At 44.5% G+C, this 22,064-nt stretch overlaps 1 protein-coding gene across 2 annotated transcripts in view; it reads right to left on the minus strand.

The window, feature by feature from the left end:
• Nucleotides 1-19,923, minus strand: part of LOC139267129 (disintegrin and metalloproteinase domain-containing protein 17-like) — an 85,709-nt gene extending 65,786 nt beyond the window's left edge. For both annotated transcript variants that reach the window (XM_070884969.1, XM_070884968.1), the window contains exons 1-3: nt 19,688-19,923; nt 10,378-10,510; nt 2,577-2,710 (exon numbers count right to left, since the gene is read on the minus strand). In XM_070884969.1, the coding sequence (XP_070741070.1) occupies nt 2,577-2,710; nt 10,378-10,510; nt 19,688-19,850 (430 nt within the window). In that variant the 5' untranslated portion in view covers nt 19,851-19,923. The remainder of the gene's footprint in view (nt 1-2,576; nt 2,711-10,377; nt 10,511-19,687) is intronic.
• Between the last annotated feature and the right edge of the window lie 2,141 nt (nt 19,924-22,064).

The raw sequence follows: 22,064 nt of genomic DNA on the forward strand, positions 1-22,064 counted from the left end.
ACAGGCACACCCCTCCCACCCCCCACACACTCCACCTCCCACCCCCCACCCCTCCCACCCCCCACACACACCCCTCCCACCCCCCACACACACCTCCCCACCCCCCACACACTCCTCCCACCCCCCACACACACACACCTCCCACCCCACCAATCAACACCCCCCCACACACACACCCCTCCCACCCCCCCACACACACACCCCTCCCACACACACACCCCTCCCACACACACACCCCTCCCACACACACACCCCTCCCACACACACACCCCTCCCACACACACACCCCTCCCACCCCCCACACACACACCCCTCCCACCCCCCACACACACACCCCTCCCACCCCCCACACACACACCCCTCCCACCCCCCACACACACTCCCACCCCCCACACACACTCCCACCCCCCACACACACACCCACCCCCCACACACACACACACACACCTCCCACCCCCCCATACACACCCCCCACACACACACACCCCTCCCAACCCCCCACACACACACCCCTCCACAACCCCCCCCCCCCACACACACCCACCCCCACTCCCACCCCCCCACACACCCACCCCCTCTACACACATACACACACCACACACACACCCCCCCCACCCCACCACCACCACCACCACCACCACCATCACCCCCCCGCACCCCTCACTGTCAGATACAGAGAAAGAGAGACACTAGAGAGAGAGAGACACTGACAGAGACACCTTCCCTTCACATAAAGGTAGGACTTCTATTTTGTATTGATTGATTACTTATTACTTTGATCTTGGTGCTTTAGGTGCAGGGTTCCTTCTATTTTTTATTAATTAATTGCTTATTACTTTTTGTACTTCCTTTAGTGCTTGGTGCTTTAAATGTACTGCTTTGTTTAGTGCTTAGTGCTTTAAATGTACTTTGCTTCTTTAATGTTATTGTGAAGGTGTTTATGGAAAATCCTCTAACTTCCCCCACCCCCCCTGTTGTGATGTTGATGTGTCCTTTGTGTTTCATGCTTCCCACCCTCCGTCTCTGACTGTGCCTGCACTAAACTTAACTCTAGGTAAGGTTTTTCAGAACTTACAAAAGTGGACACTTACTCCATCCTAAGTTAGTTTGTAGTAAGTTTTCACTGCCGAAATTTGCAAAACAGGCCTGAGTGGCTGGACACACCCCTTTTGAAAAAAAAGTACCTTACCTAAAAAGCCAACCTAAACTAACTCACTAGCACTGGAGCAAACTAATATCCGAGAATTGCAATTTCTAACATACTCCAAACTAAACTAGTTGCTCAAAAAAACTAGGAACAACTCCACCCGAAACTTGGGTCCATTTTCCCCACATTGAACTCCAGCTTCCACAGTTTTGGCCACTCCATTTATCAATGTCCCTTTGCAACTTTCTGCTCCCATCTACATTATTTACTGTGCCTCCTAACTTAGCGTCACTGGCAAACTTAGATATACAGCTTTCTATTCCTTCATCCAAGTAATTTATAAATATATTGAAAAGTTGAGGCCCCAGTACAGATCGAACCTGGAGGAAGGTATGGATGAGGGTTTCAGCAGCAGAGGCAGATGATGTTACAGAGGTGGAAGTAGGCAGTCTTTGCAATGAAGAGTACATGGGGTCAGAAGCTCAGCAATAGGAAGCCAAGACGCAAGAAGTCTGGTTCAATCTGGTGAGGGCTTAAGAGTTTTTTTTTTTTTTTTTTTTTTTTTTTTTTTTTTTTTTAAATTCATGTCCAATCGTTATCCAATCGTTACAATTCTTTGTCAAACGCCAGAGGTCACCCTGCACCAGTCAAGGATCACTCTGCGCCAATGCTCTTAGCCAAAAGGCCTAGAGCCACTGCACCGTTACTGGAAGTACTGCAATACCAGGTTCGTGCCATGGAGGTGGATGGGTCAGGTCCCCCACACACCTCCGTGGAGGTGGATGGGTCACCAATCCCACCTTAAGAGTTTGTGGTGGGGGCTAGACAACAGCTGAAGGAACTTGCAGCTCATCCACAACTGGATATAAAACAACCAGTTGTTAATTAACTCCTTAAAACTGATCAATAAATATTTGCTCAATTAAAGGACTGAAGGCTATTAGGACAGATAAACAATGATTTTCTGTGTAGTTCCCATTTATATATTTCACCCTTCATCTTTTGCTTTGTACTTCCAGATCCTACATCAGCATTTAAACAACAAGCTTAACCAATCTGGATACCAATAGATTCAGGTAACATGCATGTTTTAGGAAATAAAAAGCTCACTGATGTAGAGCAGCCTGGTAGTCATGACAACCGAACCACTAGACTCCAAGATTCCCACTTAAAGACCAGAGTTTCAAATCTTATGATCTAATAATTCACCCAGATTCATCAGATATTAAGTGAACTATTTGTATACCTTATTTTGAACAAATTAATTTCCCTCCCCCCTCCCAAACAACTTTCATATTATTGCACTTGAATATTTCCTAGACTTAAAAGCTTTCAATGCAGCACTGCTACAGGCTACAACAAAATTATCTTTTAACTTTTTGACAGCAGCACCATGGGTTATAATCATTCTATTTCTACGTATACTAACCTATCACGTGGCCAGTAAAGAAGTTTTTCCATTGCACAGGATATTCTTCTTCATTTCCATCTCCATCCACGACTACTGCTTTGAAAGTTTCAGAAAAATGCTCCACATTTGAACTTAAATATAATTTAAAATTTCTGTGAAATAGAAAGTTCAAAGATATCAAAGATTGAATAATAATACTGTAGTAGCAGTGTCTTTCTGTCAATCACTTCTCTTACACAAACATATTTGGCAATAATGTTAGAGCAATTCATATAGCAAAGCTATTTAAATGAATCTATGGCACAAACTTTATATTAGGAACATCGGAAAAATCTTTCCTGAAGAGCTGTGGAATTTTTTTTTAAGAATCAGTCAAAGTTCCCAAAGCTTTAAAGACAGATAATATCCGGAGTTTTCATTATCGGTCTTCCTCACAGCTTAAAGTTCTCTCAATATTGGGAGGGGAGTGACAGTTTCTATGGGGTGTACTTCCACTTATTTTCACTCACAGTTAATGAGAAAATGTTGACTCTTCATTGTTTACATAGTCCACAGCTAATTCATTGGGTTTAATCAAGGGTTTGGATCGGACCCTGAATACTCAACTTCTTTACTTAAGTTATGCATGATACAGCTCAATATACTAGAATATGTACCCTCTTGCCAAAAACTTGGTTTCAGGTAAGGTCACACAGTTCTAGAAAATATTGAGGAGTGTATCAATTCATGTTTTCATTTATAACATGAGACATTCCAGGATTTTGTGGATGCTAGACCACAATCACAAAACTCAGATGCAAGAGCTTTATTCAAGATTCATCGAATGTACTCGAAGTCTATAAACCTTTGCATGCATTTTCTCATCAACTTCTGTTACGATAAATGAAGCGTGATGTCCTGATAGCCACATGACTATATTTAAATAGTTATTACACAGTATTCATCTGGACATGGATGTCACATATATCAGATACTTCACATGGCCAAGAAAACAGTTCAATTTGTAACTCCTATTAAGTTATTCAAAATGAATGCAGAACTGTGTTAATACAATTTTTCTTCCATTACTGGACCAGCTAATTCACACTGAACTTCTTTAAACCAAGTATAGTTAATACAGACCGAGACAATTCACAGTTCAGAAAACCACACTTTTTCACAGAAGTAGAGTTGTCTTATTTCCAGTAGGCATTTTAGACTATCACGCAATTGCATGAATTAAGACCACAGAAACAATTAAGTATCACACCTGAAATGTTAATGAGGTCAGATCATACCTCAAAATTATTCTCAACATGGCTATCTGCTCTGGCATTTAAACAGAAGTGCAATCAAAAAAAGCTAATGAACAAAACACTGCCGTAAATACAAAGATTACATTTTGTGCAGAAAAAAATGAGATTTAATTTCTCTCGGGGGTTAGATACTCTGAGTCATTACTCATGAACTGTAAAATCGTGAATGTACATGATTTCTGATTCACCCTTACAGTGGGCCTGGCACCAAGCCAATGCCAAGGACTAAGAATAATCTACCTTAGTCACTTTCATAAGAGAATATCCACCAGTGCCTGAATACTATATTAACTTTATATCACAAGATTGCTATTCTTACTAGAACTGAAAGGCAATTTCCAAACAATAGAGATTTTAAAGTTTATTTTCACTGTCTACTTGGGCAAGTTTCTCCAGACAGAGCTGAAGGGACAGAAGCACAGGCTGCTTCCAAGACATCAATGCGTCCTGTAGCAGTTTCTCTCTGATCTCCCCTCTTGACCTCGCCACGCTCATCTTGTCCATGAGACCCATTTCCTGCTCCCTTCACTCTATTTCCACTAAACGGGTGACCACCCAACTTCCCTTTTCTGGCTTGCATGATAGCTGACATTGTTAACGGTTCTCTCTCCTCGGGTACTGTTCCCCTCTCCTTCAAATCTGCCGTCATCACCCTTTCCTCAAAAAAACAACGCTTGACCCTACTGTGCCTGCAAGCTATCACCCCATCTTCAACCTCCCTTTGCTGTCCAGAGTCCTTGAACGTGTTGTCGCCTCCCAAATCAGTGCCCATCTTTCCCGCAACTCCATGTTTGAATCTCTTCAATCTGATTTCTGCCCCTGCCACGGTACCGAAACGGCTCTCATCAAAGTCACAAATTACATCCTTTGTGACTATGGCAAAGGTAAACTATCCCTCCTCGTCCTTCTCGACCTGTCTGCAGCCTTCGACACAGTTGGCCACTCCATCGCCTGTCCACTGTCATCCAGCTGGGTGGGATTGCACTCACCCAGTTACATTCTTATCGATCTAATCATAACCAGAAAATGGATTCTCTTCCCACTCCCACATCGTTACCTCTGGTGTCCCCCAAGGATCTATTCTTGGCCTCCTCCTATTTCTCATCTATATGCTGCCCCTTGGCAACATCATCCGAAAACATGGCGTTAGTTTCCACACGTATGCCGACGGCACCCAGCTCTACCTCAGCACCACTTCACTTGACCCCTCCATGGTCTCTAAATTGTCAAATTGCTTGTCTGACATCCAGTACTGGATGAGCAGAAATTTTCACCAATTAAATTTTAGGAAAACCAAAGCCGTTGTCTTTGGTCCCCGTCACAAACTGCGTTCTCTTGCCACTAACTCCACCCCTCTCCCTAGCATCTGTCTGAGGCTGAACCAGACTGTTCGCAATCTAGGAGTCATATTTGACCCTGAAATGAGATGTCTGCGCTCCTCAAACTCTGCCCTCTTGAGCATCCCTGAATATAACTGCTCAACCATTGGTGGCCGTGCCTTCAGCTGCCTAGGCCCCAAGATCTGGAACTCCCTCCTTAAACCCCTCTGCTTCCCTACCTCTCTCTTCTCCTTTAAGACGCTCCTTAAAACTTACCTCTTTGGTCATCTGCTATAATTTCTTATGTGGCATGGTGTCAAATTTATTTGTTTAGTCTTAAAACACTCCTGTGAAGTGCCTTGGGGCGTTTTACTAAATTAAAGGCGCTGTATAAATATTTGTTGTTGTTGTAGCTGGCCATCAAGTAGTACCACAGATTGCCCAGGCAGAACTCCACTCCAGTCTTCCCTGTTGCCAGAAGGAAGTGCCGCAATCTCGACTCAGCACCTTTCCTGCTTCATGCGACTCATCAGGGGGAGAGAGACTTGAACTGGAGTCCAATCCTGCCTATGACACCAAGGACACAGATTTTATCAGCTTGATGCATAGCTTGTAATTCGGATTTACTACTTCTTTCGTCTCCAGGTCCAAATAAAGTAAAATTAATTTGCTTTAATGCTCTCTACATAATCATAGTAAGTTTTCAATACATTACAACAGAATTAGTACTGTTGAAGCATCTCAATTTATGTAGGAGATTGAATTTAGTTCAGAACAACTTAATTGGTGGCATGCTAAATCACAGATTGGTTTGTAACACCTTCCAGAGGAGATCTTGGTTTTAGCAGAGCAAACAATGTGAAAGAATGTTCTTGCACATTGCACCATGTGTTACCAATGTAAGCATTTCTGGTCTTATCAGGATGATTGAAGTGCGCAGCTATTTCAACTCTTTTCTACCTTTTTGCCACCAATCATGAAAAATAGAGTTAGTTTTGAATGGAATTGTTTTCTTGTTATATATGTAAACCTGTAATTACCATGTCTAACCACCAGAGGACTTATCTCCTGGAGTCCCAAGGGATCCCACAATCCCTTGGGAGAACCTGTATATAAGGAGGCCTCACAGGCTGGAGAGGCACTCTGAGATCTGTAATAAAGGACTACGGTCACATTTACTTTGAGCTTGCAGTATCTAGTCTGACTCTTTATCCAAGACATAACAATTGGCGACGAGATACAGATGACGAACCCCAACGCAACAATGCAGAGAACTGTGGGCATCCTGGAGAAATTTTCGAAGGGAGATGATTGGGAAACCTTCGTGGAGCGACTTGACCAATACTTCGTGGCCAACGAGCTGGAAGGAGAAGGGAACACTGCCAAACAAAGGCCAATCCTCCTCACCGTTTGCGGGACATCAACGTATGGCCTCATGAAAAACCTGCTCGCTCCAGCAAAATTCAGAGTCAAGTTGTACGATGAGTTGTACACACTGGTCCGGGAGCACCTAAACCTGAAGGAAAAAGTGTTCTGATGGCGAGGTATCGGTTCTACACGTACAAGAGATCCGAAGACCAGGAAGTGGCGAGTTACGTCGCCGAGCAAAGGCGCCTTGCAGGACATTGCGAATTTGAAGGACATGCTCAGGGACGACTTTGTGCTTGGCATTGGCCATGAAGTAATACTTCACAAACTTTTGACTGTAGAGACCCCAACCTTGAAGAAAGCTATAGTGATAGCCCAGGCGTTTATCTCCACCAGTGACAATACCAAACAAATTTCCTAGCACACTAATGCTGCTGCAAGTACTGTGAACAAAGTAATGTTGTTTTCGAATCGAAATGTACATGGCAGGACTTACACGCCTGTAGCTGCACGTCTGCAGATGACTCAGAGTCCACCATCAAGGGTGGTGAATACAAGGCAATTAACACCTTGTTGGCGCTGCGGAGGTGATCATCGATTCCATTCATGCTGCTTCAAAGGATACGTTTGCAAGGGCTGTGGAACAATGGGACACCTCCAATGTATGTGCAGGTGAGCTGCAAACCCTGCTAATCCTGCAAACCACCATGTTGCAGAGGAGGAGAGATCCACAGTGGATCATGACGAACCAGAGCCCCAGACCGAGGAGGCTCAAAGTGTCCCCTGATAATGCTGAAGGTTGAATTAAATGGACTCCCGGTGTCCATGGAGCTGGACATGGGCACAAGCCAGTCCATAATGAGTAAAAAGATTTTCGATAAGTTGTGGTGCAAGGCTTCAAGGCCAGGCCTGACTCCCATTCGTATCAAACTTAGAACGTACACAAAGGAACTGATTCCCGTAATTAGCAGTGCTACCGTAAAGGTCTCCTACGATGGAGCGGTGTACGATTTACCACTCTGGGTGGTACCGGGTGATGGCCCCACGCTGTTCGGCAGGAGCTGGCTGGGAAAGATACGCTGAAACTGGGACAACGTCCGAGCGCTCTCGTCCCTCATGTGCCCAGGTCCTAAGCAAGTTCCCCTCGCTATTCGAACCAGGCATCGGAAGTTCCAAGGAGCAAAGTGCAGATCCATTTGATTCCGGGGGCGTGACCCATCCATCACAAGGCGAGAGCAGTACCTTACATGATGAGAGGGTGGAGATTGAGCTGGACAGGCTGCAACGAGAGGGCATCATTTCACCGATCGAATTCAATGAGTGGGCCAGTCCAATTGTTCCAGTCCTCAAGGGAGACAGCACCGTCAGAATCTGTGGTGATTACAAAGTGACCATCAATCGTTTCTTGCTGCAGGATCAATACCTGCTACCAAAGGCAGACGACCTATTTGTGAAGCTGGCGGGAGGGAAAACGTTCACGAAGCTGGACTTGACCTCGGCCTACATGACGCAGGAACTGGAGGAATCTTCGAAAGGCCTCACCTGCATCAACACACACAAAGGTCTTTTCGTTTACAACAGATGCCCGTTTGGGATTCGATCGGCCGCGGCGATATTCCAGAAGTACATGGAAAGCTTGCTGAAGTCGGTCCCGCGCATCGTGGTCTTCCAGGACGACATCTTGGTTACAGGTCAGGACACCGTCGAGCACCTGCAGAACCTGGAGGAGGTTCTTCATCGGCTTAATCGAGTGCAGCTCAGGCTAAAATGCTCCAAGTGCGTTTTCCTGGCGCCTGAAGTGGAGTTCTTGGGGAGAAGAATCGTGGCGGACGGCATCAGGCCCACCGATTAGAAGACGGAGGCAATCAAGAACGCACTGAGACCACAGAACGTGACAGAGCTGCGGTCGTTTCTAGGACTCCTGAACTATTTTGGTAACTTCTTACCGGGTCTTAGCACATTGTTAGAACCCCTGCACTCTTTACTGCGTAAAGAAGATGAATGGGTATGGGATAAAAGCCAAGAAAATGCTTTTGCGAAAGCTAGGAAGCTGTTATATTCAAACAAATTGCTTGTTTTGTACGATCCATGTAAATGTTTGGTACTAGCATGTGATTCGTCATCGTACGGGGTCGGGTGTGTATTGCAACAAGCTAATGAATTTGGGAAATTGCAACTGGTTACTTATGCATCCAGAAGTCTGTCTAAGGCCAAGAGGGTCTACAGTATGATCGAAAAAGCGGCGTTAGTGTGTGTTTATGGGGTAAAGAAAATGCATCAATATCTGTTCGGACTCAAATTTGAATTGGAAACAGACCATAAGCCGCTTATATCCCTCTTTTCTGAAAATAAGGGGATAAATATGAATACATCGGCCCACATCCAGAGATGAGCGCTCATGCTGTCCATATACAACTACGCCATTCGCCACAGGCCAGGCACAGAAAACTGTGCCGATGCTCTCAGTAGGCTACCATTGCCCACCACCGGGGTGGAGATGGCACAGCCTGCAGATTTAGTTATGGTAATGGAAACATTCGAGAGTGAGCAATCACTTGTTACCGCCCGACAGATTAGAACCTGGACGAGCCAGGACTCCTTACTGTCCTTAGTAAAATAACTGTGTGCTCCATGGGAGTTGGTCTAGTGTCCCATTAGAAATGCAGGAAGAAATAAAGCTGTACCAAAGATGAAATGTCTATACTTGGCCCTCCAAATCGTGGCCTAGGGTTCACGTCGACTATGCAGGCCCATTCTTGGGAAAAATGTTTTTAGTGGTTGTAGATGTGTACTCCAAATGGATTGAATGTGTGATAATGTCGGCAAGCACGTCCGCTGCTACCATTGAAAGCCTACAGGCCATGTTTACCACGCACGGCCTAATGTCCTTGTAAGTGACAATGGGCCGTGCTTTACCAGTGCCGAATTCAAGGAGTTCATGACCCGCAATGGGGTCAAACATGTCACGCCTGCCCAGTTTAAGCCAGCGTCCAATGATCAGGCAGAACGAGCAGTTCAAACAATCAAGAGGAGCTTGAAAAGGGTAACTGAAGGCTCACTTATCCCGAGTCCTGCTTAGGTACCGCACAAAACCCCACTCCCTCCCGCTGAACTGCTCATGCAAAGGGCATTTAAGACAAGGCTCTCGTTAGTCCACCCTGATCTACACGAACAGGTAGAGAGCAGGCGGCTTCAACAGAATACATATTATGATCGCGCAAATGTGTCACGCGAAATTGAAGTAAATGATCCTGTATTTGTGTTGAACATGGACTCACCTGCAGAAAACACACATACACAATTGGCAACTGACCCAGCGGTTGACCACAAAGCAGAACCCATCACCCGCAGCAGCCCAGCAAGACTCACCACCTCCAGCAGCCCAGCGAAGGCCCAACAAACGGCTCACCAACACCACCATTTGCACTGAGACAATCAACCAGGGAAAGGAAGGCCCCAGATCGACTCTCACACATTGTAAATAATTATACTATTGATTTTTGGGGGGGGGGGAGGGGGGCGGGGGGAGGAGTGTTGTTATGTATGTAAACCTGTAATTACCATGTCTAAACACAATCCCTTGGGAACACCTGTATATAAGGAGGCACTCTGAGATCTGTAATAAAGGACTACGGTCACACTTACTTTGAACTTGCAGTATCTAGTCTGACTCTTTATCCAAGACATAACATTTCTTACACAGAAATATGTACTCTACTCATTAATATAAACCTTATATTTATTCCTGGAATAAGCCCTCAAAGATGAAGATTTCCTAGCGATTCTCATTTTGTCTATGAAATCGACTACCTTACAAAATAATCTATCCAGATGTACCTGTTTAGGGCTGAAAACTGTAATGATTGTTCTATACGAGACTGTGATCCTGCATCACGTTTCCTCACAGTGTGCTGGCGGATATCCGAGAAGGAGAGGATGTCATAATCAGTTAACAACTGATTCAAAACATCTGTAAAAAAATTAGAATAGGTTACTCAATGTTCTTGATTTGAACAATGTTTATTATATATACACTGCAATGTTACTTTCCCACCATATGACTTAGACTCAAACTCAATTCAAATTGGTCAAATTTGCAGTTGATGCAAAATTAGCAGTGGAATCAGAGGAGGCAACTAAGAAATTACAGAACGAATTGGACAACATATATGAGTGGACAATATAATGACAGATGAAATTTAATGCAGACAAGTGTAAAGTATTGCACATCGGAAGGATAAGTTCACATGTAATGGAGTCATCAAGACCTAGACATCCCCAAGGACTGGCCTGATATGTGGCATGAATGTTACCTGCCAATAGAAAAGTCCCAACCACCTCCCTTTGTCCTTCAATGCCATCAGCATTGCCAAATAGCCTACCATCAAAATCCTGAGGAGTCACCACTGACCAGGTGCTTAACTGCATCATCCAGATCAACAATATGGCTACAAAAGGAGGATGGAGAGGGAGAACTCTGCAACGAGTGGCTTACCTCCTGATGTCACTTCCTCCTCCTCCTCCCATAATTCGCTCCAGAATCTGCAAGATTCAAGCCAGGAGATGTGATGATATACTGACCACTTACCTGGATGGGTGCAACTGCAACAACACTCAAGAAGCTTGAGACCAGTCTGCTTCATCAGTGGCTGTCACTGCGCTCAATAACCACCCCATCCACCATTGGACAAGGGCTCACTGTGGCAACTCACCAAGGTCACTTCATCAGCACCTTCCAGTCCCATAATCTCTACCATTCAAGACTGCAGCAGCAAGATCATGGGAATGCTATCACCTGCAAGTTCCCCTCCAACTCGCACATCATTGTGACCTGCTTAACATAGAAAGGCACCTCATAAAGGCCTAATCAATTTCCACCATTATTTGCAGAAATCAAACAGCAACCTGATGCCAAAGAACCGCACCATATCAATTTATATGGAATCTGTGTTCCTACAGAAATTTTCAGTCAGTTCTGCAAAAAGCAGAGGTCTGTCTGTAGATGCATATTATATTGCATACAATTTAGTAGCTGGAGCCAACACTAAAATTAACTCTGCTTCATCCATTTGCTGCTGTAGGTCTGATCTTTCTCCATCAAGTTAAAAAGTTGATGTTTGAGTGAGGTAAACACCATATATTGGGTGCTCTGGTTTTCTTCAAGATTTAGGTGCTACTGTGCATAGCACCACTGACTGCCGAGGGCAGGTGTGGCAGCACTGGTGAATGCCACTTCACTCACACTGCAGCATTAACTCAAGTTAGCAAGATGTGGTCTCAATACTGCACATGCGGAACTCAAATGTGCAATATTTAATACAATTCTTGACCACCATTCTTAAATTAAAAGATAGCTTCTATGAAAAAACATAGAAGTTTACAGCATGAAAGGAGGCCATTTCGGCCCATCGTGTCCGTGCCGGCCAACAAGAGGCTATCCAGCCTAATCCCACTTTCCAGCTCTAGGTCCGTAACCCTGCAGGTTACGGCACTTCAGGTGCACATCCACGTACTTTTTAAATGTGGTGAGGGTTTCTGTCTCTACCACCCTTTCAGGCAGTGAGTTACAGACCCCCGCAACCCTCTGCGTGAAGAAATGTCCCCTCAAATCCCCTCTAAACCTTCTACCAGTTATTTTAAATTTATGCCCCCTGGTTGTTGACCCCTTTACTAAGGGAAATAGGCCCTTTCTATCCACTATATCTAGACCCTTCATAATTTTATACACCTCAATGAGTTCTCCCTTCAGCCTCCTCTGTTCTAAGGAAAACAAACACAGGCTGTCCAATCTGTCCTCATAAGCTAAGATTCTCCACTCCCGGCAACATTCTCATAAATCTCCTCTATACCCTCTCCAGTGCAATTATTTCCTTCCTGTAATGTGATGATCAGAACTGCACGCAGTACTCCAGCTGTGGCCTAACCAGTGTTTTATACAGTTCAAGCATAACCTCCCTGCTCTTGTATTTTATGCCTTGGCTAATAAAGGCAAGTATTCTGCATGCCTTCTTAACCACCTTATCTTCCTGGTCTGCTACCTTCAGGGATCTGTGGACATGCACTCCAAGGGTCCTTTGTTCCTCTACACTTCTCAGTGTCCTACCATTTAATTTTTAATAATTTTTTAAGAATACTTTTTTCTTTCTCCACTTTTTGTTCCTTTGTCACATTCTTGCAACATCTACAAGGCTACAGGCCAAGAACTGGAAAGTGGGATTAAACTGGATAGTTCTGAGACAGGATCGGTCGAATGGCCTCCTTCTGTGCCATAAATTTCTACGATTCTATTCTCTCGCTATAGGCATTAAGAGACAGAACATACCAGTTACATTAAGCTTATGGTACCATTTTACTAATACCAAGAACAAACTGCCGCACACAATAGAACGCTAACAATCTTAACTGGACAGCAACTAAAGTGTTATATGAAAGATAAATTAGCAAAGTAAATCTCACCAGAGTAAGGGAGGGAGAGAGAGAGAAAAAAAAAAATCAGTAAAAAAAAAGTTGGGAAAACAAGAGATTATATCACCACGGTAAAGCTTGCTTGTTTGAAAACTTTCTGGGGCTAGTCTCAAATTGTACACAATAGATTGTACCAGTACAACTGTTTGGTGCATTCTTAGCTTTCTCTATTGAATGTCACTTAGTTGAGGGAAGTGGCATTGAGAAAAACACAGAAGTTTAACATATGCAGTCAAAGAAAAAGGTTCTTACTCACATACTAATAAGTACTTTTGGGGTCAGAAAAATGTTAAGAGCAATTTAAATGATGTAATTGTTTTGGCTTCTGCAACTTGGATTTATTATTGGTAGTCTGTCGTATCCAACAAAGACGTTGATGTGCTAATCATCAATGGCATGTGCCTTCAAGTGGCTGTATAGGCCAATTCTGGATGCACATAGTCTCTTGCACGTCGGACAAGGGAAGTTCGATGTGCCTGATGCTGACAGTACTGCCACCTGATGTCGTCTATCTCTAGTGTCCCGCAGGTGTTGACATCGGCTTTCTTCGAAGGTCTGGCAGGCAGTCCTCGTTAGGGTTCGCCACTGGATTTTATTAACTGCTGTATTCTCAAGGTCCTTTGGTCGGATGCCACAGTACTGGAGGTTAGCCTTGATGCAATCTTTGCAGCACTTACGGGGGAGCCCCTGGTGTCTTCGGCCGCCTTCTTCGGCTCGCCGGGAAGAAGCTGACGAGGGATCCTTGACTCATCCATGCGGATGACATGTCCAGCCCACCGGAACTGGGCTCGCATTATCATCATCTCGATGCTAGTTGATTGTGCTCTCTCCAGAACGTCAAAGTTTGACACCCGGTCTTGCCAGCGTATGTGGAGTATAGATCTGAGACTGCGTATGGAAAGCTTCCAACTTTTTGATGTGACACCTGTAGGGTGTCCAGGTCTCACATCCATAAAGGAGAGATGAGAGAACGACTGCTCTATACACCAACAGTTTAGTTGACAGTCGGATGTGGTGGTGACTCAACACCTTAGTGCGCAAGCGACCAAGTTGGAAGCAACTTGGATGGAGATTGTTTAATTGCATAAAGGTCTCCTGTTCCGACATCAGACAATTAAAGTGGAAGTAGTATACTTAGATAGATTTTAAAGGATAAGGATATAATAGTTTGACTATTTAAATAAAAAGATACAATTTTGTTTCCTTTTTATATTTTGACCACTTCGCAAAAATGTCATTCCCTTCTTCTTATTTTTCTCATTCACATGCCTTTCTGATCTGTTGCACTATTTTTTGCTTCCATATCGCCTTGCTTTTCTTATACCTACTCTTTCTCCAAGTTTTCCCTTCTATATACTTTATCTATGTTCTCTCTGTATAATTAGTAAAATAATTATGCTGAGTATTTTATACAATAACCATGGAGTGTATCTGTGCTGCATTTTCTATCAGATGCCCAGCCGCATTGTCTGCCTCAATCACTAAGATAAACAAGCCAAAGATTAAAAGTAGGGTCCCAGAGTCACAGCCGAGGAGATGGCCACTCAGGAATTTTCTCAGTCTCAATGGAGATGACAATTCATAAACCAAGGACACACAGACCAAAACATACTGGCTGCAATTTCTTTATGGCTTTAGTAGCTACTCCAAAAATTATAAGTCCAAAGCTTTCCCTTTAGGGAAATAATTCTCATGTAGAGAGGATGAAAATGTTCTTAAGACCAAGAGCCTCATACAATGGCAGCTATCAAATTCATCATTAATACAGACTTGTTTACTCTTGGGAGCTTTGTTGCACCATTTCCTTCCCCCCCCCCCCCCCCCCCCCCCAATAGTGACTATTAAGAAATACAGAAGGGCTCAAAAAAGACACAGGCAAATATTCAAAGGTTTCAAGAATTTTACAAATTATTTAGGAAGATTATTTTGGTTTCTTCCCGCTCCAAACACTGAAAATCTACAATTGCTTTTGTTTTAAATATTGAAAACACTGCTGGTTTCAAAGAGTTTGTTTTTAAAAGGGATTGAAAAACTAGGCTGCACTTACATGACAACTTAACAGCGAGACTATTGATGTAGTCTAAACATTGCCTTATTTTCAACAATGTTATACAATGTATTAAGCAATTTAATCGTAGTATTACTATTAAAAGTATACAATCCTGAAAAATAGCTAGCTAAGACTAAATCAAAAGTTGAAGAGCAGGAAAACAGTGCCCAATGCTTGCTGCAGCACAATTTAATAAGACTAACAAATCTCCCATGGCCTTGCTCAGTTAGTGGGAGAAATGGTGTATCTTTCAGTGGTTTATTACAATGGGCAAAAGGTGGTTACAGTGCCACTTCTGGAGCAAGCAACAGCAGGTTTTACTGTTAGTGTTACCCGTTGATTTCCGTGGGCTGGGATGTTACGGTGTTATCCACTGTTTTCAATGGTCTGGGATGTTACACTGTTACCCACTGGTTTCAATGGTCTGGGGTGTTACACTGTTACCCACTGGTTTCAATGGTCTGGGGTGTTACACTGTTACCCACTGTTTTCAATGGTCTGGGGTGTCACAATGTTATCCATTGGTATCAATGGGCTGGGATGTCACAATGTTACCCATTGGTTTCAATGAGCTGGGGTGCTTCAATGGACAATCATGACAAACCCAAAAAGCTCAAGGTGATTGATTATGTGATCACATTTGTGGTAGCCACAAAATTGATTTTATAAATGTTCCAACAAGCACAGGGCTAATTCAAACTCTGCAAGCACACATGTTCTTCTCGGGGTCGCAATCTGAAAAATGAACAAATCTTTAAAAAGTTGATAATCTGAGGCAAGCACAAAGTTCTGAAACTTCATAGAAAGCCTCAGCAATCTGATCTAATGTATCTAACAAAGACACATACATGAAATCAAATTGTCCCCAACTACTAAGAGAAATAACAGCTTGAAAGATCATCTTTTATATGGTAGTAGCAAAGCAAATCAAACATCAATATCCAAGTTGGATATCCAGGCCAAAGTTTCTGGTGTAACAGCGTGGATATCTTGTAGGCTGCCTGTGAATTTCCTCTGAGGGCAGTGCTCAGTGATGTGCTCCAGGGTCTGATTAGGAGGTCCAGAGTCGTATGATGGGAATGCTTTAATCTTCCACCTATGGAGAAGGTGGCAGCATCTACCATGACCAGTTCTGAGGCGGTTGATAGTTGTCCACTGTTTGCGAGGAAGGTTTGATCCTTCAGGTTGTACTGTGGGGTCCTCTAAGGAATCCATTCCGTATGTCACATTTCTTCCAAGCATTTTGTCATCGGTCATCAAGGCCGAGGGGATTTGCTGAAGGGCTTCGCTGAAGGGCTTCGGCGACTGTCCAAAAATGGCCTTCTAGATTTGAGACAGGTTGGTGGTAAGTTGTTCAAGTCAGCTAGATCGGCATGTCTTTGCTGGTGTAGCGGTTGTATTCTCTGGTGACTGCAATCTCGCAGCATAGGTGTAGTGGTGCAATGTTTGCAAGCACGGGCAGCCAAGGTGTTGGTGTCGATAAAAGCATACCAATGATAATTCTCATCGTAGAATTTAGCTGAACATCAACAGATTTGACATATGGACTTGTTAGCCATGCTAGAGAGCAGTACTCCGCTGTAGAGTACACTAGGGCGAGTGCAGGCATACAGAGGGTTTGAGCGTCTGCTCCCCATGTGGTAATGACTTGGATGAAGGGACTGAGTGTAATGTAGTCAACTTTGCTGATGATACAAAGATTAGTAGGAAAGCAAATTGTGAGGAGGACACAAAAAATCTGCAAAGGGATTTAGACAGGCTAAGCGAGTGGGCAAAAAAATGGCAGATGAAGTATGTGGGAAAATGTGCGGTTATCCACTTTGGCAGATAAACAGAAAAGCAAATTATAATTTAAATGGAGAAAAATTGCAAAGTGCTGCAGTACAGAGGGACCTGGGGATTCTTGCACACAAAACACAAAAAGTTAGTATGCAGGTACAGCAAATAATCAGGAGGGCAAATGGAAGGTTGGCCTTTATTGCAAGAGGGATAGAGTATAAAAGCAGAGAAGATCTGTACAGGGTATTGGTGAGGCCACACCTAGAGTACTGCGTACAGTTTTGGTCTCCGTATTTAAGGAAGGATATACTTGCATTGGAGGCTGTTCAGAGAAGGTTCACTAGGTTGAATCCAGAGGTGAGGGAGTTAATTTATGAAGATAGGTTGAGTAGGTTGGGCCTATACACATTAGAGTTCAGAAGAATGAGAGGTGATCTTATCGAAACATATAAGATAATGAGGGGGCTCGACAAGGTGGATGCAGAGAGGATATTTCCACTCATAGGGGCAAGTAAAATTAGGGGACATAATCTCAGAATAAGGGGCTGCCCATTTAAAACTGAGATGAAGAGGAATTTCTTCTCTCAGACGGTTGTAAATCTATGGAATCCTCTGCCCCAGAGAGCTGTGGAGGCTGGGTCATTGAATATATTTAAGGCGGAGATAGACAGATTTTTGAGGGATAAGGGAATAAAAGGTTCTGGGGAGCAGGCAGGGAAGTGGAGCTCAGTCCAAGATCAGATCAGCCATGATCTTATTAAATGGTGGAGCAGGCTTGAGGGGCCAGGTGACCTGCTCCTATTTCTTATGTTCTTATCTGGCGATATTCTGGATCAAGTTGACCTTACTCTTTAGTTTCTTCCCAAGGTTCTGGAGATGTTGTCTATGTGACAACAATATGGAAGATTATAATGGCTAGGGAGGATATAGACCTTGTGGTGAGGGTTGAAGACAAGTTTGAGTTTTAAAAGCTGCATAGCCAAATGAATTTCATGACAGTTATCCTCCCCCCCCCCCCCCATCCCTCGTGCCCCACACCCCATTCTGTTAAGCCTTATACTAACATCTACAAATGTGCATGTGGTGCAGTCTGCCAGAGGGAGGTGCAGGCTTCTGCCCCAAATTCTACACAGGTTTCAGAAAATGTCTGGGGTCAGAATTCTTGCATGCACTTGGCTGAGAATAATGCTTAATCCAGAAGATGAACAAGAGGAAGGGAAAAATATTTTAAACCAGAAAGAATTCCTACCCTCAAAAAATTCCTAGTGTTATAGCACCAGAAATAAAGTTAAGGATTTGCGATTCCAACATAACTTCCACCGATTCTCAAACTCAGCTGCCTCATTTGACAGGCTTTGTTAATTCTCTGTCAAACTAAAAGTTCTACATAGTACAGGTACTGGTATATTTGACCTCAATCAGCTTGAAATCTATTAAGAACAGGCCTGTCCTAGCTTCTCACTGGAAAGACCACAAAGTACTGCTGACAACACTTGAGGCAAAGAGGGGAATTTTATATGTAAAATTGCAAAATATTTTTTCTAAAAAAAGTCAGTAATGCAGTAATCTTGATGATTGAGCTGACGTCAGAAACCGGGAGAGAATGATTCATTTCTTTTTGATTCTAGAGATTAGATTACACACATGAAATCACTTTATGCAGGGGTGTGATTGATTCACCAGTTTTTGATCCAGGAGCTGTTAACTTGCTTCTCATTGTTGATGCATACCATTTATATGGGAAGATTTAAAATTGCATGACAACTAATAGATTTCTGCCAGCCCATTTATAGTTTTCATGCTCCACATGAATGAGCACAACTCCCAACTCGTCACACTTCTAAACTCTTGCCCCTCAAAAAATATATATAAATAAAATTAGAAATTTTGTATGTCGCACACACTTTTGGCAAGTGTCACACTTATTTTCTGTAACACTTTTTTGACAGCACCCGGTTATCATCAAACAGATTATCTGTCCAAAGGAATTCAGCTAGTATATTAATATATGTAATCCATTTATACACTTGCCCCTACTAGTATATAAAGTCTCATCGCCGGGAGCAAGCTCAAGCCAAACATAGACAGCGGAAGGAGCGCACGGAAACCTAAGCACCCCACCCACCCGTTCCTTCAACCACTATCTGCCGCACCTGTGACAGAGACTGTAGGTCCAGCATTGGACTCATCAGTCACCTGAAAACTCATTTTTAGTATGGAAACAAGTCATCCTCTACTCCAAGGAACTACCTAAGGTATAAAGATATGTAATCCATTCATACACCTGCTCCCCACTAGTGTATCAAGATATGTAATCTATTCATAACTTGCCCCCTCTCCCACACTAGCATATAAAGATATATAATCCATTCGTACACTGCCCCCCTACTAGCATGCACAAAAATCAAGTGCAGGCAGCGTAACGAGCGTGCTGCAAACCAGTCCCACCCATCCCTTCCCTCAGCCACGATCTGCCCCACCTGTGACAGAGTCTGTGGCTCTCGTATTGGACTCTTCAGCCACCAAAGAACTCACTTCAGGAGTGGAAGCAAGTCTTCCTCGATTCCGAGGGACTGTCTATGATGATGATGATTTGTATATAAAGGTATGTAATCTATTCATACACCTGCCCCCCCCCCCTCTCCCACACTAGCATATAAAGATATATAATCCATTCATACACTGCCCCACTACTAGTATATTAAGGTATGTAATCCATTCCTACACCCACCCAACCACACTGGATCACTCGTTCGAACAACACAAGTTTTAACGGGGAGGCCCCTTGAAGGACAACGCCCAGCGGTTTAAACACAAGTCCGAGCCTCTGCGGGCTGTAGTCCGTCCTCTTACCGAGCTGGCGCTCTTGGCTCTCGGCCTCTGACTGGGCCCCGAGTCCCCTGCCAGCGGCGGCGTCTCCCAGCCGCCACACAGCCGGCAGCACCACCAGCACCAGAGCGGCTGCCCAGCGGCTCTGCCGGGCCGGGAGGGCGGCGCCGCGGCCTCGCACGGCCATCGCCGACACTCTAGGAGGTAAACAGTCGAGTTGCTGGTGTAGCTCGCACAGCCAAGGCTGGTCCCCGGCAGAAAGGGGAAACCCGGAAACAATCCCAGTTCAACCCGGAAGTGCTGGGGCCACAATGAGGAAGTGAATGGAGTTTGATGAAGCTGGGCGCCATGTTGGTAAAGAAAACATTCCGGGTTTGCATCGTTTTTTATACATGGGCTTGAAGACAAATAAAAAAAACACCTAAGATGCTTCACAAGGATAATAGGAGATAAATATGGAGAATCCGTTTCCAGTGGCAGAAGGGTCAGTCACCAGAGGACACAAATTTAAGTTAATTGGCTAAAGAACCGGAGACCACATGAGGAAACAATTTTTCATACTGTTATGTATGGCGAAAGAGTCAGACTGAGCGCTCAAAGTAAAGTGTGACAGTCTTTTATTGCAGGTCCCCAGAATGCCTCTCCAACCTGTGAAGCCTCCTTAAATACCTGTGCTCCCAAGGGATTGTGGGATCCCTTGGGACTCCAGGGGATGTGCCCTCTGGTGGCTGCACAAGGTATATACAGATTTACATATATCACAACACTCCCCTCCCCCCCCCCCCCTCCAAAGTCAACAGTGTAACTATTTACAGGTGAGTCGATTTGGGGCCTTTCCCTGGTTGATCGTCTCGGTGCAAATGCTGGTTTTGGTGAGTTGTTTGTTGGGCCCTCGCTGGGCTGCTGTGCAGCTGGCCTTGCTGGGCTGCCTGGTGCGGTGAGTCCTGATGGGCTGCTGCAGATGATGGGTTCTGCTTTGTGGCCAACTGTGATGTCGGTTGCTGATGGTGTGTATGTTGGGGGGTCAAAGTAGGTAAGGTCCAAAGTGGATTGCTCAGGATAGTCCGTGACCCTGAGTTTGATTTGGTCCAAGTGTTTCCAGTGAATGAGTCCATTTGAAAGTTTGACCCGAAACACCCTGCTCCCCTCTTTGGCCATGATAGTGTCGGGAAGCCACTTGGGACCTTGTCCATAGTTCAACACAAATACAGGATCATTGATTTCAATTTCACATGACACATTTGCGCTATCACGATATGTATTTTGTTGAAGCTGACTGTTCTCTACCTGTTCATGTAGATCAGGTGAACTAACGAGACCCTTGCCTTAAGTACCCTTTTCAAGAGCAGTTCAGCAGGTGGAATCTCAGTGAACGTGCGGTAGCTAAGCAGGACTCGGGATAAGCGAGTCTGCAGTGAGCCATCAGTTATCCTTTTCAAGCCCTGCTTGATTGTTTGAACTGCTCATTCTGCCTGACTGTTGGACGCTGGCTTAACCGGGGCAGATGTAACATGTTTGATATCATTACAGGTCATGAACTCTTTGAACTCAGCACTGGTGAAACATGGTCCGTTGTCGCTCACAAGGACATCGGACAGTCCGTGTAGGGCAAACATGGCCCGCAGGCTTTCAGTGGTGGCAGCGGACTTGCTTGCCGACATTATTTCACATTCAATCCATTTGGAGTACGCATCTACAACTACAAGGAACATTTTACCCAAAAATGGGCCTGCATAGTCGACATGAACCCTGGACCACGGTTTGGAGGGCCATGACCATAAACTTAGTGGTGCCTCCCTGGGTGCATTGCTTAACTGCGAGCAGGTGTTACATCTGTGCATGCAGGACTCTAAGTTCGCATCGATACCGGGCCACTACACTTGGGATCTGGCTATTGCTTTCATCATTACGATGACTGGGTGAGTACTGTGGAGGTCACTGGTGAAAGTGTCCCTGCCATTCTTGGGGACCACTACCCAATTACCCCACAGAAGTCAGTCTGCCTGTATAGACATTTCATTTTTGCGCCGCTGGTACGGCTTTATCTCTTCTTGCATTTCCACTGGGACACTGGACCAGCTCCCGTGAAGCACACAATTTTTTACTAGGGACAGTAAGGGGTCCTGGCTCGTCCAGGTTCTAATCTGTCGGGCTGTGAAGGGTGATTGCTCACTCTCGAATGCTTCCATAACCATGACTAAATCTGTGGGCTGTGCCATTTCCACCCCAGTGGTGGGCAATGGCAGCCGAGTGAACGCGTCAGCACAGTTTTCTGTGCCTGGCCTATGGCGGATGGCATAGTTGTATGCGGACAACGTGAGAGCTCATCTCTGGATGGGGGCCGGTTCGTATTTATTCCATTACTTTTGGAGAAAAGGGATATCAGTGGCTTATGGTCAAT

The sequence above is a fragment of the Pristiophorus japonicus genome, chromosome 7, assembly GCF_044704955.1.
Source record: "Pristiophorus japonicus isolate sPriJap1 chromosome 7, sPriJap1.hap1, whole genome shotgun sequence".
NCBI lineage: Eukaryota > Metazoa > Chordata > Chondrichthyes > Pristiophoridae > Pristiophorus > Pristiophorus japonicus.